The following is a 17,564-nucleotide window of genomic DNA, read 5'->3' as shown; positions in this document are numbered from 1 at the left end:
GTGGAAACCGATTAAACTAAACTCTAGAAACCTATTAAACTTGGAACGTTCATGATCTGGTTTTACTGGCCGCAGTTCCAGCTCGGCCCGGAGGGGGCGCTAGAGCGCCGGGGCAGCCGCCGCGGATAAAAGAAGAAAAGCAGGTAAACACCGATCCTGGATCCTCGTGGGAATCTGGGAAACAGGTAAAGCTCCGTTTTTGTGATAAATATCAAATATCAGGACACTTCCAGGCCTTTATGGCTCCCTGATACGGCACAAAGTCCATTTTAGTGCGTAGCGTCTTTTTATCAGGTGTTTGTTCCAAAAATGGTTTCGAATCCGCAGAAATCCTGTTTTTTTTAAACATGTTCTGCAATTAACAGATAAATTTGTGTCAACCGATGAATTAATCCCGGCTTAATTTATGCGCAAATATCTTTTCACACTGATGTCGTGACAAACTGACCATTAAACATCGTGAATGTTGAATGAACGTCATCGATTCCTGCGTTAATGTTAAATAAAATTACATTTAGATTTTATCACCGAATGAAGTGAAGAGACGCTGTGATGAAGTTGTTCTTTGTCCTGTTAAATCATCTGTTAAAGGTTCCAATATGCATTATATCCGTGTATAACTGACCAATACTTTATTTCCTCGCTGTGATTCAGCCTTATTTTTAATATCTACAGGAAACTTCTGACTCATTTTGAAGCGTTGATCTGATTCTTCTAATGTGGTTTTTCACAGGTAAATTCCAAAATGATCTTTATTAATCTCGACAGGACTCAAACACTCCGGAACTCAACCGTTCACAAACCTAATGGAGCTTTAGAGCTGGAAATCCGTCCATGTCCCCCGGCGTCCCTCCTCGTCCCTCCTCGTCCCCCGGCGTCCCTCCCCGTCCCCCGGCGTCCCTCCCCGTCCCCCGGCGTCCCTCCCCGTCCCTCCTCGTCCCCCGGGTCCCTCCCCGTCCCCTGGCGTCCCTCCTCGTCCCTCCCCGTCCCCCGCGTCCCTCCTCGTCCCCCGGCGTCCCTCCCCGTCCCTCCTCGTCCCCCGGGTCCCTCCCCGTCCCCCGGCGTCCCCTGGCGTCCCTCCCTGTCCCTCCTCGTCCCCTGGCGTCCCTCCCCGTCCCCCGGCATCCCTCCTCGTCCCTCCTCGTCCCCCGGCGTCCCTCCTCGTCCCTGGCGTCCCTCCTCGTCCCTCCTCGTCCCCTGGCGTCCCTCCTCGTCCCCTGGCGTCCCTCCTCGTCCCCCGGCGTCCCTCCCCGTCCCCCGGCGTCCCTCCTCGTCCCCCGGCGTCCCTCCCCGTCCCTCCCCCCCCCGGCGTCCCTCCTCGTCCCCCGGCGTCCCTCCCCGTCCCCCGGCGTCCCTCCTCGTCCCTCCCTGTCCCCCGGTCCCTCCTCGTCCCTCCTCGTCCCCTGGCGTCCCTCCCTCCCCCGGCGTCCCTCCCCGTCCCCCGGCGTCCCAGCTGGGATGAACAGGATCAGACAAACACTCTTAATCTCACTAAATCTCAGACCTGGAAAACCAAAGCTTCCCGTTTATTGTGTTTAGAGCCCAACATCCCAACGGCTGTTGCCTCGGGGGCTTCACAGCTGGGACCTCCTCTGTCCTCGACCCTCAAACCGGGTCAGGAAAACCTTAAAACCCTTTTAGGGAAAAGATGAAGCCTGGAGGAGGTCCACGGACGAGGGCCCCGCGCACAGAGAACCTCAACAGTAACATCACAGTGTCCAGGTCCAGATCTCCCTCTGGGGGCCCCGTTAGAGGCCCCCAGAGGGAGATCTGGCCCACCTGGGCTGTGGCCCTACGTATGACGCCTGTTGTCGTAGGCTCGTTTGTTGAGGGAGCCGATGACTCGGCCGGGCAAGAATCCGACCCGGCAACATTCCTGCACTGGAATCTGATGATCCAGATCCAGCAGAGAACCTTCTGCTTCCTGTTGGGCTGCATTGTGACTGTGCCAGCGTCCACCGTGGCCGTCGGGACACATTCCACATCTTGTTTGGTGTCATTATTCTAGTCATTGCGTCCAGATTGAGCCTTTATTTCTGATGAAGCTCCGCCCACATCGAGCTTTTCATTTCAGACTGTTAAAAGAGGCTGAAACAGGGACGGGGGACAACGTCCAGCAGGCCGGTCCCCCGTCCCCCGTCCCTGTGGCTCCTTCAGTCACACCACCCGTCCTCCATTAGAGGACCAGCTCTGTGTGTGTGTGTGTGTGTGTGTGTGTGGTGTGGTGTGTGAGTGAGTGAGAGAGGAGTGTTTCCTCCCCCACCAGCTGCTGCTGTCAATCGGCTTATTCAGCAGCGTGTGTGTGTGTGTGTGTGTGTGTGTGTGTGTGTGTGGTGTGTGTGTGTGTGTGTGTGACCACCCTTTCCTCCCCCTCTCAGCTGACTCACCTTCTGCTCCTGCCCCCCCCCCTTTGCTTAAATGCTCGCACTGTTCTTCTGCACCAACGTCAGAACCACACACCACCCACAGTAGCCTGGTGTGTGTGTGTGTGTTGACTGCAGCAGTTTGGTGCCAGAGTTGCGACCGGGTGGCGACACATCGAGCTTCAGCTGAGTCACAGATGGTTACCAAGGTAACGGGTTGGTTATTTAACGTGGTCCCGGTGATGATGTCATTGTTGCTCTGCCGTAGTTCAACCGAAGGTTCTGATGGAATCGGTTCCGTTTATTTCAGTTCTGGTAACTCTCAGTTGTAGCGTCACAAATGCTGCGGATCCTCAGCTGGGACAGCTGGGGGTGTGTGTGTGTGTGTGTGTGTGTGTGTGTGTGTGGTGTGTGTGTGCCTGTCCTGTGTGTGTGTGTGTGTGTGTGTGTGTGTGTGTGTGTGTGTGCCTGTCCTGTGTTTGCGTGTGCGTGGGTGTGTGTGGTGTGTGTGCGTGTGCGTGCGTGTGTGTGTGTGTGTGTGTGTGTGTGTGTGTGTTGTGTGTGTGTGTGTGTGTGTGCGTGTGCGTGCGTGTGCGGGTGTTTGTGTGTGTGTGTGGTGTGTGTGTGTGCGCTCGCTCCACTTCCAGGAGAGAAGCTCTGAACCAATTTCCTGTCTCGCTCAGATGATCGCTGAAGGACAGAGGTGCTGAAGACGGAGACGTCCTCGCGGTGAGAAGGTTCCCGCCTCGACCTCTGGTGTTGGGAACAGACAGGAAGTGCCTCCGTGGAGGTCCAGCTCTGCAGCCACACCTCCTGCAGGAACTCCATGTTGCTTTAGGATTTAAAAGATCTGTTGGGTGGAGGTGAGACCAGAAGCTGACAGACACCAGGTTGGTCCAGATCAAGACGACATGGACAAGTCCACTGAAAGGAGGTGGATCATCATCTGACACCAGCGACGTCTCCGGAGCAGCTTTGTGATTCCCAGTGATTCCCATCATGGAGGTGCCCAGGAGGCCTCAGCCCACCTTCACCTTGGCGCTCCATGAACAAGCTTCTCCTGCTCCGGTTCCCCTCGGAGCCGTAGACGCGGATCAGATGGATGCAGCAGGTCCCCCGAGAGTGGGGAGCGCCGCAAATTCCCACGTGTCTCCAGTGATGGAGCCTCCACAGCCAGAAGATCCGTCATCATCAGAAGTGGAAACCAAACCCGGCGTCGGTGAGGACGGTTCCGTGTCGGAGGAGCCCAGGAGGAAATCTGAGGAGGAGGAAGCTGAAGGGAGGTCGGCCCAGAAGCTGCTGCTGGCTGTGGAGGAGCTGGTCCAGTCTGAGAGGAACTACCTGAGGATGCTGCAGGTCACCACGGAGACCATCCGGAGCAACCTGGGGAAGCTGCAGGTACCAGGGGAGGGGAAATACCGCTCTGTTCCAGCTCCCACAGCAAACTACAGCAAACTACACCCGAATACTGTAAACTACACCAGGCTACACCCGAATACTGTAAACTACAGCAAACTACACCTGAATACTGTAAACTACACCAGGCTACACCTGAATACTGTAAACTACTGTAAACTACACCAGCCTGCCCCAGACTACTGTAACTACACCCGGCGACATCTGAATAATATAAACTACACCAGGCTACTGTAAACTACTGTAAACTACACCAGGCTACACCCGAATACTGTAAACTACTGTAAACTACACCAGCCTGCCCCAGGCTACTGTAAACTACACCCGGCTACATCTGAATAATATAAACTACGTCAGGCTACATCAGGCTACATCAGGCTTCTGTAAACTACTGTAAACTACACCAGACCACAGTAAATTCCGAGAGTAAACTACGCAGGTGGAGTCCACAGCTGGCTCCCAGAGACCAACGTGTCCATCTGTCCCCTGCAGCCGCCTCCACCTGACCTGGACAGTCTGTTTGTCCACATCGAGGACGTGATGGACGTTTCCAGGCGCCTCCTCAGCCTGTTGGACCAGGAGCCGCTCGGTCCTGGAGACCCCCTCTTCCTGGAGACGCTCTGTGAGACATTACAGCAGTTTAACCTTCTGAAGTGTCCCTGAAGGATCTCGTCCAGCTCCTAGTAGTTCAGGTCCAGCAGCTGGACCACTGAAGGAACCTGACCTGGTCTGAGAGGCTCCTTCAGTTCTGACCAGCCTGGAGGCTGTCGGCCGTCTTCCTGCTCCTACGGAAGCACCAGCAGCATCGGGAACGATGATGTTTTCGTGTCCTCCTACTGGGCTGAAAATGTCCCCACCAAAGACAGGAGAGGACATCAGGAAAGCCCTCCAAACATGATCCACCTGGGCTGGACCTTCATTCAAAACAACAGCGATCAGAACAGACGGAGAAAAGAAGGTCAAACATCTTCGATGATGCTGCTGGTGTTTCTGAGGAACTTGACCCGGCATCGTGGTCCTGCTCAGGTGGAGCCTGGAGACGCTGAGACAGGCTGGTCCACCTGGAGGACAGGGCAGGAACAGCTGGAACGGAACTGCTGATGGACACTCCTTCAGCCCGTTGACCCATGAGTGTTCTCCCCATGAGTGTTCCCCTCATGAATGTTCCCCCCATGAGTGTTCTCCCCATGAGTGTTCTCCCCATGAATGTCCTCCCCATGAGTGTCCTCCCCATGAATGTTCTCCCCATGAGTGTCCTCCCCATGAGTGTCCTCCCCATGAATGTTCTCCCCATGAATGTCCTCCCCATGAATGTCCTCCCCATGAGTGTTCTCCTCATGAGTGTCCTCCTCATGAATGTCCTCCCCATGAGTGTCCTCCCCATGAATGTCCTCCCCCATGAGTGTCCTCCCCATGAATGTTCTCCCCATGAGTGTCCTCCCCATGAATGTCCTCCCCATGAGTGTCCTCCCCATGAATGTCCTCCCCATGAGTGTTCTCCCCATGAATGTCCTCCCCATGAGTGTCCTCCCCATGAGTGTCCTCCCCATGAATGTTCTCCCCATGAATGTCCTCCCCATGAATGTCCTCCCCATGAGTGTTCTCCTCATGAGTGTCCTCCTCATGAATGTCCTCCCCATGAGTGTCCTCCCCATGAATGTCCTCCCCATGAGTGTCCTCCCCATGAATGTTCTCCCCATGAGTGTCCTCCCCATGAATGTCCTCCCCATGAGTGTCCTCCCCATGAGTGTCCTCCCCATGAGTGTTCTCCCCATGAATGTCCTCCCCATGAGTGTTCTCCCCATGAATGTCCTCCCCATGAATGTCCTCCCCATGAGTGTCCTCCCCATGAGTGTTCTCCCCATGAGTGTCGTCCCCATGAGTGTTCTCCCCATGAATGTCCTCCCCATGAGTGTCCTCCCCATGAATGTCCTCCCCATGAGTGTTCTCCCCATGAATGTCCTCCCCATGAGTGTTCTCCCCATGATGTCCTCCCCATGATGTCCTCCCCATGAGTGTCCTCCCCATGAATGTCCTCCCCATGAATGTCCTCCCCATGAGTGTCCTCCCCATGAGTGTCCTCCCCATGAATGTCCTCCCCATGAATGTCCTCCCCATGAGTGTCCTCCCATGAGTGTTCTCCCCATGAATGTCCTCCCCATGAGTGTTCTCCCCATGAATGTCCTCCCCATGAATGTCCTCCCCATGAGTGTCCTCCCCATGAGTGTCCTCCCCATGAGTGTTCTCCCCATGAGTGTTCTCCCCATGAATGTCCTCCCCATGAGTGTCCTCCCCATGAATGTCCTCCCCATGAATGTCCTCCCCATGAGTGTCCTCCCCATGAGTGTTCTCTCCCATGAATGTTCTCCCCATGAGTGTTCTCCCCATGAATGTTCTCCCCATGAGTGTTCTCCCCATGAATGTCCTCCCCATGAATGTCCTCCCCATGAGTGTTCTCCCCATGAGTGTCCTCCCATGAGTGTCCTCCCCATGAGTGTCCTCCCCATGAATGTTCTCCCCATGATGTGTTCTCCCCATGAGTGTCCTCCCCATGAGTATCCTCCCCGTGAATGTTCTCCCCATGAGTGTCCTCCCCATGAGTGTCCTCCCCATGAATGTCCTCCCCATGAATGTCCTCCCCTCCCCAGAATCCTGCTCCGTTCTGCTCCCTGTCCTTCTCTGCTGGGACGTGTCCCTCTTCTCCTGATGAGTGTTTGACAGGTTCTTGCCTCCTCCCCAGGTGACTCCTTCCTCCGCGTGTCCCCTGACCTGGAGGCGGCCTATCGGGAGTATCTGGCCAACTACGGCAACGTCACGCTGCTGGAGAACAGCTACAAACAGAAGGAGCATCTGTGGAACCAGATCGTGGGAGTCGTCAAGTCCTCCGCGTACGTTGTTCCGTGGTCGGGGGGCCGGCCTGTGCTGGAGGCTGACGCTGCTGTCTGCTCTTCCCCGTCCAGGCCTGAGGTCAACGCCACCTCTCTGACCTTCTTCCTGGTGATGCCGGTGCAGCGCGTCGCCCGCTACCCGCTCCTCCTCCAGACCATCCAGAAACACCTGGGCGGGGGTCACCCGGGGGCGGGGCTGCTGCAGCGGACGGTTCACACCTCCATCGCCATCAACTGCAGCATCAACGAGTACAAGCGCTGCAGAGAAGTCGGTCAGATCCTCCGTCGGGGTCAAGAGTCGGGGTTAAGGTCAAGGGTCAGAGTCAGGGGTTAGGGTCGGGGGTCAGGGTTAGGGTTAGAGTCGGGGTTAGGTTAGAGTCAGGGGTCAGGGGTTAGAGTCAGGGTTAGGGTCAGGGGTTAGAGTCAGGGGTCAGGGGTCAGGGTCAGGATTGGGGTTAGAGTCAGGGTTAGGGTCAGAGTCAGGGTTAGGGTCAGGGGTCAGGGCTGGGGTCGGTGTTAGGGTCAGAGTCAGGGGTCAGGGTCAGAGTCGGGTCGGGGTTAGGGTCAGAGTCGGGGTTAGGGTCAGGGTCGGGGGTCAGGGCCGGGGTCAGGAGGCGTCTTCCTCCCTGCAGCTCCTGCACTCAAACAGCTTCCTGCTTTGGTTTCAGCTGACAAATACAAGAAAACAGAACAGCTGAGCATCAAGGACAAGATCAACCGGATCAGCACCCACAGCATCGCCAAGAAGACGGCCAGGATCAGCCAGCACCTGAAGCACGAGGCCGGACTCACGCCAAAGGTGGGCGCCGCGCCCAGCGGGCGCTCGCTGGTCACCGCGCCCAGCGGGCCCTCGCTGGTCGCCGCGCCCAGCGAGCGCCCGCTGGTCACCACAGGAAGCTGCAGATGTTTCCTCTGTTAGTGGTGTAACAGTCCTGAAGGGGTTCTGTCTTTGGTGTCGGACCTTCTCCTGGTCGGGGCTCCTTCCTGCTGAAGGTCCGACTTTAACCGGGCTCTTCATTTCTGGTGTTCCTCAGCTGGTGGATGAAGAGTTCGATGCTCTGGAAGGGTTCTTTTACGTTCTGGAAGACGGGATCCTGCAGCTGCTGGAGAACGTGGAGCTGTACCTGCAGCACCTCCAGGTAGGACATCACCTGTGCCGAGCACGCCGCCGCTGTTCCACCGCTAAAGCGCTCCCGCGTGGTTCTGCAGCGGTTCCTGTCCTGCAGAACCGAGGAGTTTGACCTGGACATGGATGGAGAGAAGGAACCGATTTGCTTCAAAGAGATCAGCACAGCTCTCAGACAGTGGATCCTCCCCGCGTTGGTGAGTCTGCTCAGCGATGATGACGATGATGAAGAAGAAACGCGGCTCAGAAACATCTCTGCTTCCACGCAGGACAAGAGGATGAGGACGCTGATGCTCAGACCGCTGCGTGTGCTCCGGGACCTCCTCAGGGGTCCCAGGAACCTGATCAAGAAGAGGCTGGACAAGCTGCTGGACTACGAGCTGCTCAGTGAGAAGTCCAGCCTGAGCTACGAGGAGCAGGCGGTGGCCAACACCTACAGGTGGAGACCACGAGGGTGCACACACACACCACAGCACAGGTGACTCTCTCTGACTCCGCCTCCTCTGCCAGGACCCTCAACACGCTGCTCCTCAACGAGCTTCCTCGGTTCAACGGTCTGGCTCTGCAGATGATCTGGAGCATGTTGGGAACGTTCAGCTGCCTCCATAAAGATCTGGCCGCAGACATGGAGCAGCTCTTCCACAGCTTTGCCCAGCAGGTGAGCGTCCCGGCCAGGTAGGAGGCGTCTCTGGCCCGCACTACTCTCTCTTCTCCTTCTCTTCTCCAGCTCTCCCACAGCTCCCTCAGCCCTCCCGCCTTCTGGCAGTGGGCGGAGTCTGCGGTGCTGGAAGGTGCGAGGAGGTTGGAGACGCTGTGTCTTAGCGTGCAGGACACTCTCAATGCACCTGTGGTCCAGGTGAGGGTGGACGGACAGGACGGCGTGATTGAGCTCATTCGTGATGTTGAGAACTTCAGCCTCCGGCGTCTCTGTCCTCAGCCTCTGAGTCCGTCCTCTCGGCACCGTCTGAAGCAGCTGACGGACAAACACGGTTCTGGACAGATCTACCAGGTGACGGGGACCGTGGCGGCCGGCCGGGACCTGGACCTGAGCCTGGCTCGAGGGGAGCTTGTGGCCGTCCTCAGGGAGGCGGACACGCGTGGAGACAGACGCCGGTGGCTGGTGGACGCTGGAGGTGAGACATCGGTCCCTCCGCTGTGCTCGGAACCGGAACCAGAACCGGAACGTCACCGAGCCGCTGTGTTTATGGCTGCAGGCAGAAGAGGCTACGCTCCGTCTTCAAAGCTGATTCGCTATCACCAGCCAGCAGAGGAGCCGCCCCCCTCCCCACACCTGAGCCCACCTGGCGGGCCCACGGGGGTCAGGAGGCACTCCTACACCCCAGAGGTCCGGTCCCCGGCGCTCCCGGCTCCGCCCTGCTTCCAGGTGACGAGAGCACGCCTCCCGGTCCTCCGCCCCCACGGCTCCGTAGGGGTCAGGTGACCCGCGGTCAGGTGACCCGCGGTCAGGTGACCCGCGGTCAGGTGACCCGCGGGTCTGGTCCCACTCACACTAATGAAGCATCAGATACTTTTCTGGTCGTTCACTCCACGTCGTCAACATACAGATGAAGCAGAAGAGCGTTTGAGCTCCAGCTCATCGAGCCGTACGACTAAAATACAAACAAGTAAAATAAAATAAAAATATAAATAAGGTGCCAAAAACAAGAATCTACATACGTGAGGTGGGTCGCTAGAATCCAGTCAGGTTCCTCGTTTTTCCCTCTTTGTGTAAATTTCAAGGTTTGTGGAGGGGGGGGGCACCTGTGGGGGGGCAATTGTATTTCAGCAGAGTTCAGGTCCTGGGTCAGGGGTCAGGGGTCGGGGGTCAGGGGGGGTTCAGCATCCTGAAGGAGCCTCTGTTCAAGAGAAACAGGGTCTCTTCTAATGCTGATGAGAGTGAAGCTCCTGCCCTGGTGGAAGATCTTTGGCAGCGTGGTTTTGTTGTCATGGCAACAGCGTGAAGGTGGGGCCTGACACTCTGATCTCAGTGACCTCTGTCTCCTCCAGGTCTTTGCAGCCTTTGACTTCACCGCCAGAGGAAAACACGAAGTGTCCATTGGTGCCGGGGAGCCGGTCCGGGTCCTGGAGCCTCGGGACAAACGCGGGAACGCCGAGTGGAGCCTGGTGGAGGTGAGAGGGGGCCGCAGGGGCTACGTGCCCTCCAACCACCTCACAATGCTGCCCCTGTCCCCACATCAGCCGTACTGAGGGGGCGGAGGGACGGAGGGACGGAGAGGGTCAGGGAGCAGGGACGACGTTCCATCCCATCATCAAAGCTCCTCCAGCAGCTTTCATCTTTAAAATCAGGAAAAGCTGTGATTGGGATTCAAAGGCTGCTGGAAAACTCAGTAATGTTTGAATGTTTGTGCCACAACTGCCGACCCCTCCGACAGGAAACGGCCACGTGCGCTCTGTTGGACACGTGCGCTCTGTTGGACACGTGCGCGTGAAGCTTTCAGACGGTTGTTGTGGCTGAGGAAGCGCGGCGGCGCCTGCTAGCGCGCTAAGCTAGTCAACTACTGTCCAAATATAATGTGATGCACCTGTGTTCCTATGGATGCAACACGCTGGGAGACATGAAGGAGCTCCGGCTGTGTTGCTCATGAGCACTGCGGCACATCCTGAATGTCTGGAAGAAGGTCTGAAGAAGAAGATTTTGATTTGCACTAAAAGCTGAAACCTCCAAAAAAGCGTTTAGAAGCTTCGGCGTGAAACAGCAACAGGTGGTCAGAGAGGGGAGGAGCCTGCCGGCCAGAAACAGCCCGGTTTGTTCTGACCCCGGGCTGGTCACTAGGTGGCGCTGTCGCCGCTGGCATCTCGGGTGGAAACGGGTCAGATGTTGCTCACAGTTGGTTCATCTCAGCTCTTTATGAAGGAAACCGTTCATGAAAGTTCAGATGATTCACTGGACAGAAGTGACCAATGAAGATTAAATCACTTTACTGCAGCAGGAGTGTGTGTGTGTGTGTGTGTGTGTGTGTGTGTGTGTGTGTGTGTGTGTGTGTGTGTGTGTGTGTGTGTGTGTGTGTGTGTGTGTGTGAGAATGAGAACGATGCTGCTGCTTCTGTTTGAAGACCTCTATTCTAACTTTCTTCTCTATTCTAACTTTCTTCTCTATTCTAACTTGTAATAAATGTGTAACAGATTTTATTGACATTTCTGAACAATCATGGTCTCAATGACGCCTGTGACAGGGTGTCATGTTAACTCCACCCGCTAGAGGGCGGCAGAGACCAGGCTAGCTGGTGTGTGACACACCTGTACCGTGTCTGTATTATTGAAAGGCCTGAGAACGCGCACATGCGTGAGTGTTTAACCTGTGCACTGTTGGTGTTTTGTGTTTGTGTTCAATTGTGACCGGCCAGAAGGAAACACACTCACACACACACTCACACACACACACACACAACACACACACACACCACAGTTGGTGGCTTTAATAAACGAGAGAACCTAATCAGTATTTGTGTTTCCCTGATTATCCTTGATGTTGTTTACTCTATCAACATGATCCGCCTGATCTGTTTGATCCAAACTTTGATCGAACAGCCTCTGGATCTCCCCGTCACATGATCCCAAATGGGCGTGATCTGTGTTTGGTTTGGGTTTACCCAGGAATCTGCCCCTCTCACCCCACCTGGGGGAGGAGCTCGGCAGCAACAATGGTGGCTCATTCGGTCAACGCCTGTTGGCCACTTCACACCTTTATGATCACGTGTTCTGGGTCGTTGTGTGTGTGTGGTGTGTGTGTGTGTGTGGTGTTGGTGTGTGGTGTGTGTGTGTGTGTGTGTGTGTGTGGTGTGTGTGTGTGTGTGTGGTGTGTGTTGTAACTCTGATATGGATATAAATAGCTTCCCAACAAACTAAAGACGAGCTATAAATATGTGTGTCAGAGGGTGCCCCTGGTGGGCAGCGGGGGAACAGCAGGTATTTGATAAATGCATCCATATTCTGTGTGTGTGTGGTGTGTGGTGGTGTGTGTGTGTGAGTGTGAGAGTCTTTGAGATGGCAGCTGATGTCTGAAATTAATAACAGTGGGTCAGATTTCCCTGAGGATATGTGAAGGTGCTGGGATGAGACACACACAGTTAAATGTGTGTGTGATGTGCGGCCATGTTTGTCTCTGCACCAACAGGTGTGTGTGTGTGTGTGTGGTGTGTGTGTTGTGTGTGTCCATCGATGTTCTGCAGGGGATCGTTTATGGGCGGATCCACCAGTGCTGTCCTGAAGGACCCACATGATCATGATGATGATGCAGTTTGACATGTGGAACAGTATTAACACGTCCAGCCGCAGCCTGCTACTGTGTGTGTGAGTGTGTGTGTGTGTGTGTGTGAGTGAGTGTGTGTCTGGTTGGGTGTGTGTGGGTGGGTGGGTTTGTTTTACCAGTAAAGTGGGGACCCTTTTATGACCTGAGGACATTTCGTCTGGTCCTCACAGCTTCACAGGTGTGTTTGAGGGTTAAGACTTGGTCTGAAAGTTCAGTGGATGGTCATCGTATTGTTGTCATAGCAACAGTGAAGAAAGGGCAATGTGTAGGTTTGACAATGCGGGATGACAACAACATGCTGCTGCACCAGTCAGAGAACCAGTTTGTAAGTGTTGTTCAAGGTCACGTTGTGAAGACGCGTGAAGAACACGGGTGTGTGACCATCTCAGGAGGACGTGCGTGACCATCCCAGGACCATCCCAGGAGGACGTGCGTGACCATCTCAGGAGGACGTGCGTGACCATCTCAGGAGGACGTGCGTGACCATCTCAGGAGGACGTGCGTGACCATCTCAGGAGGACGTGCGTGACCATCTCAGGAGGACGTGCGTGACCATCCCAGGAGGACGTGCGTGACCATCTCAGGAGGACGTGCGTGACCATCTCAGGAGGACGTGCGTGACCATCTCAGGAGGACGTGCGTGACCATCTCAGGAGGACGTGCGTGACCATCTCAGGAGGACGTGCGTGACCATCCCAGGAGGACGTGCGTGACCATCTCAGGAGGACGTGCGTGACCATCCCAGGAGGACGTGCGTGACCATCCCAGGAGGACGTGCGTGACCATCCCAGGAGGACGTGCGTGACCATCCCAGGAGGACGTGCGTGACCATCCCAGGAGGACGTGCGTGACCATCCCAGAGGACGTGCGTGACCATCCCAGGAGGACGTGCGTGACCATCCCAGAGGAGACGTGCGTGACCATCTCAGGAGGACGTGCGTGACCATCCCAGGAGGACGTGCGTGACCATCCCAGGAGGACGTGCGTGACCATCTCAGGAGGACGTGCGTGACCATCCCAGGAGGACGTGCGTGACCATCCCAGGAGGACGTGCGTGACCATCCCAGGAGGACGTGCGTGACCATCTCAGGAGGACGTGCGTGACCATCCCAGGAGGACGTGCGTGACCATCCCAGGAGGACGTGCGTGACCATCCCAGGAGGACGTGCGTGACCATCCCAGGAGGACGTGCGTGACCATCCCAGGAGGACGTGCGTGACCATCTCATCTCAGGAGGACGTGCGTGACCATCCCAGGAGGACGTGCGTGACCATCTCAGGAGGACGTGCGTGACCATCCCAGGAGGAGAACCAGTTTGTAAGTGTTGTTCAAGGTCACGTTGTGAAGACGCGTGAAGAACACGGGTGTGTGACCATCCCAGGAGGACGTGTGTGACCATCCCAGGAGGACGTGCGTGACCATCCCAGGAGGACGTGCGTGACCATCCCAGGAGGACGTGTGTGACCATCCCAGGAGGACGTGCGTGACCATCCCAGGAGGACGTGCGTGACCATCCCAGGACGACGTGCGTGACCATCTCAGGAGGACGTGCGTGACCATCCCAGGAGGACGTGCGTGACCATCCCAGGAGGACGTGCGTGACCATCCCAGGACGACGTGCGTGACCATCCCAGGAGGACGTGCGTGACCATCCCAGGAGGACGTCCGTGACCATCCCAGGAGGACGTGCGTAACCATCCCAGGACGACGTGCGTGACCATCTCAGGAGGACGTCCGTGACCATCCCAGAGGACGTGCGTGACCATCCCAGGACCATCCCAGGAGGACGTGCGTGACCATCCCAGGACGACGTGCGTGACCATCTCAGGAGGACGTGCGTGACCATCCCAGAGGACGTGCGTGACCATCCCAGGAGGACGTGCGTGACCATCCCAGGAGGACGTGCGTGACCATCCCAGGACCATCCCAGGAGGACGTGCGTGACCATCCCAGGACGACGTGCGTGACCATCCCAGGAGGACGTGCGTGACCATCTCAGGAGGACGTGCGTGACCATCCAGGAGGACGTGCGTGACCATCCCAGAGGACGTGCGTGACCATCCCAGGAGGACGTGCGTGACCATCCCCGGAGGACGTGCGTGACCATCCCAGGAGGACGTGCGTGACCATCCCAGGAGGACGTGCGTGACCATCTCAGGAGGACGTGCGTGACCATCCCAGGAGGACGTGCGTGACCATCCCAGGAGGACGTGCGTGACCATCTCAGGAGGACGTGCGTGACCATCCCAGGAGGACGTGCGTGACCATCCCAGGAGGACGTCCGTGACCATCCCAGGAGGACGTGCGTGACCATCTCAGGAGGACGTGCGTGACCATCCCAGAGGACGTGCGTGACCATCTCAGGAGGACGTGCGTGACCATCCCAGGAGGAGAACCAGTTTGTAAGTGTTGTTCAAGGTCACGTTGTGAAGACGCGTGAAGAACACGGGTGTGTGACCATCCCAGGAGGACGTGTGTGACCATCCCAGAGAGACGTGCGTGACCATCCCAGGAGGACGTGCGTGACCATCCCAGGAGGACGTGTGTGACCATCCCAGGAGGACGTGCGTGACCATCCCAGGAGGACGTGCGTGACCATCCCAGGACGACGTGCGTGACCATCTCAGGAGGACGTGCGTGACCATCCCAGGAGGACGTGCGTGACCATCCCAGGAGGACGTGCGTGACCATCCCAGGACGACGTGCGTGACCATCCCAGGAGGACGTGCGTGACCATCCCAGGAGGACGTCCGTGACCATCCCAGGAGGACGTGCGTGACCATCCCAGGACGACGTGCGTGACCATCTCAGGAGGACGTCCGTGACCATCCCAGGAGGACATGCGTGACCATCCCAGGACCATCCCAGGAGGACGTGCGTGACCATCCCAGGACGACGTGCGTGACCATCCCAGGAGGACGTGCGTGACCATCTCAGGAGGACGTGCGTGACCATCCCAGGAGGACGTGCGTGACCATCCCAGGAGGACGTGCGTGACCATCCCAGGACGACGTGCGTGACCATCCCAGGACGACGTGCGTGACCATCTCAGGAGGACGTGCGTGACCATCCCAGGAGGACGTGCGTGACCATCCCAGGAGGACGTGCGTGACCATCCCAGGACGACGTGCGTGACCATCCCAGGAGGACGTGCGTGACCATCCCAGGAGGACGTGCGTGACCATCCCAGGAGGACGTCCGTGACCATCCCAGGAGGACGTCCGTGACCATCCCAGGAGGACGTGCGTGACCATCCCAGGACCATCTCAGGACGTGCGTGACCATCTCAGGAGGACGTGCGTGACCATCTCAGGAGGACGTGCGTGACCATCCCAGGACCATCTCAGGACGTGCGTGACCATCTCAGGAGGACGTGCGTGACCATCTCAGGAGGACGTGCGTGACCATCTCAGGAGGACGTGCGTGACCATCCCAGGAGGACGTGCGTGACCATCCCAGGAGGACGTGCGTGACCATCCCAGGAGGACGTGCGTGACCATCCCAGGAGGACGTCCGTGACCATCTCAGGAGGACGTGCGTGACCATCCCAGGAGGACGTCCGTGACCATCCCAGGAGGACGTGCGTGACCATCCCAGGAGGACGTCCGTGACCATCCCAGGAGGACGTGCGTGACCATCCCAGGAGGACCGTGACCATCCCAGGAGGACGTGCGTGACCATCCCAGGAGGACGTCCGTGACCATCCCAGGAGGACGTCCGTGACCATCCCAGGAGGACGTGCGTGACCATCCCAGGAGGACGTGCGTGACCATCCCAGCAGGACGTGCGTGACCATCCCAGGAGGACGTCCGTGACCATCCCAGGAGGACGTGCGTGACCATCCCAGGACGACGTGCGTGACCATCCCAGGACCATCTCAGGAGGACGTGCGTGACCATCCCAGGAGGACGTCCGTGACCATCCCAGGACCATCCCAGGAGGACGTGCGTGACCATCTCAGGAGGACGTGCGTGACCATCCCAGGAGGACGTCCGTGACCATCCCAGGAGGACGTGCGTGACCATCCCAGGAGGACGTGCGTGACCATCCCAGGAGGACGTCCGTGACCATCCCAGGAGGACGTGCGTGACCATCCCAGGAGGAGGACGTGCGTGACCATCCCAGGAGGACGTGCGTGACCATCCCAGGAGGACGTGCGTGACCATCCCAGGAGGACGTGCGTGACCATCCCAGGACCATCCCAGGAGGACGTGCGTGACCATCCCAGGAGGACGTGCGTGACCATCCCAGGAGGACGTGCGTGACCATCCCAGGAGGACGTGCGTGACCATCCCAGGAGGACGTGCGTGACATCCCAGGAGGACGTGCGTGACCATCTCAGGAGGACGTGCGTGACCATCCCAGGAGGACGTGCGTGACCATCTCAGGAGGACGTCCGTGACCATCCCAGGAGGACGTGTGTTCCAGGTACAGTTGTCCTCACCAGGTCCAGACGAGAACAGACGGGGTGTGTTGGGCTCCACCATCTGCTGGATGTTGTGCTGATGGTCCATGAACAGCAGCAGAGTTCTGGGGTGAAGCCTGGACGGTGGAGAGCTTCACTCCCATGGGGCTTGTTGTTCACAGCCTTGCAGATGAATCCCAGTAAAGCTGGTGGGAGCCCAGTGGGTTGTCCTGGTCCCACGCTGAAGGTGTAGAAGAGCTGCTGGACCACCTCAGGAGCAGTAGGAGAACTTCTGTGGGGGTCACAACGGGGGTTGGAATCTAATGTGGATGTGGTCCGAGGCCCGTCTCCAGCTGCCCGCTAGCTCCCTCTAGAGGCCAGAGCTTGACAGCTGGTGGTCAGGATGGTTTAGAGCTTTTTCACACCTGGAGCAGCTGAAGAACATCTCAGTTCCTGGTGGACACGCAGCAGTTCCAGCAGGACTGGAGGCGTCCGGTGTGTGTTTCTGTGTGACTCCAGGATGGAGACGTTGGAAACGTTGCTGAGACTCATCAGATGTTGATGAATGCTCCTAAAAACTGCTGAAGCGTTTGGGCTCGTTCTTCCACGGAGGAACCTTCTTTTCTTTGATGAAAGAGCTTTGATGGTTCCTTGGATTCAACAGCAAACTGCAGATTTATTGTGTTGATCTAAGCTGACAACTCTGGAGGCTCCACAGACACGTCTGCTTCTCCACTTTACCACAGCATCCAAAAGGTGTTTTTGTTGTCCAGCTGGGGAACGGTTGCCGTGGAGACACTGGTCCAGTTATGTTTTGGACCTGGATTGTGACGGTTGTTTCCTCTGCTCACTTTCATGTCTTTAAATTGAATTAACGAGGGGAGAAAAGTGCCACAAAACCATCTGGGAGGGGAAGTTCCTCCCTCAGGCCGCCTGTCGTCCCACCCGTCACCTCCAGGGGCGACGGGAGGGGTAAATCCCAGGCATGTGGGCGTGCATGTGTGTGTGTGCGTGTGTGTTTTCCAAAACATCTAAAAGCAGCAATAAATACGCGGAGGCGACCTCAGTCAACAGTAGAAGACAGAAGGTCGGTTCC

The 17,564-nt window shown here is 57.1% G+C and overlaps 1 protein-coding gene across 3 annotated transcripts; it reads left to right on the top strand.

Moving 5' to 3' along the window:
• Positions 1–44: 44 nt before the first annotated feature.
• On the top strand, positions 45–10,743 carry arhgef37 (Rho guanine nucleotide exchange factor (GEF) 37). 3 transcript variants are annotated; one of them, XM_057043479.1, is made up of 14 exons: positions 45–185; positions 3,047–3,761; positions 4,272–4,401; positions 6,520–6,667; positions 6,740–6,939; positions 7,336–7,466; positions 7,702–7,806; positions 7,877–7,990; positions 8,063–8,232; positions 8,304–8,451; positions 8,521–8,649; positions 8,731–8,926; positions 9,008–9,177; positions 9,801–10,743. In XM_057043479.1, the coding sequence occupies exons 2-14, from the start codon at positions 3,363–3,365 to the stop codon at positions 9,999–10,001; spliced, it is 2,241 nt and encodes a 746-aa protein (XP_056899459.1). In that variant the 5' UTR covers positions 45–185; positions 3,047–3,362; the 3' UTR covers positions 10,002–10,743. The 3 variants fall into 3 exon arrangements, with proteins under 3 accessions (XP_056899459.1, XP_056899461.1, XP_056899460.1); XM_057043481.1 differs by lacking the exon at positions 9,801–10,743 and adding an exon at positions 9,276–9,501 and having other exon boundaries at positions 9,008–9,230; XM_057043480.1 differs by lacking the exon at positions 45–185 and adding an exon at positions 2,450–2,572.
• The last annotated feature ends 6,821 nt before the right edge of the window (positions 10,744–17,564 follow it).

This window comes from Takifugu flavidus, chromosome 9, assembly GCF_003711565.1.
Source record: "Takifugu flavidus isolate HTHZ2018 chromosome 9, ASM371156v2, whole genome shotgun sequence".
NCBI classification, from domain to species: domain Eukaryota; kingdom Metazoa; phylum Chordata; class Actinopteri; order Tetraodontiformes; family Tetraodontidae; genus Takifugu; species Takifugu flavidus.
Note: the sequence above shows the minus strand (reverse complement) of the source record. Positions and strands in the feature narration are given on the sequence as shown.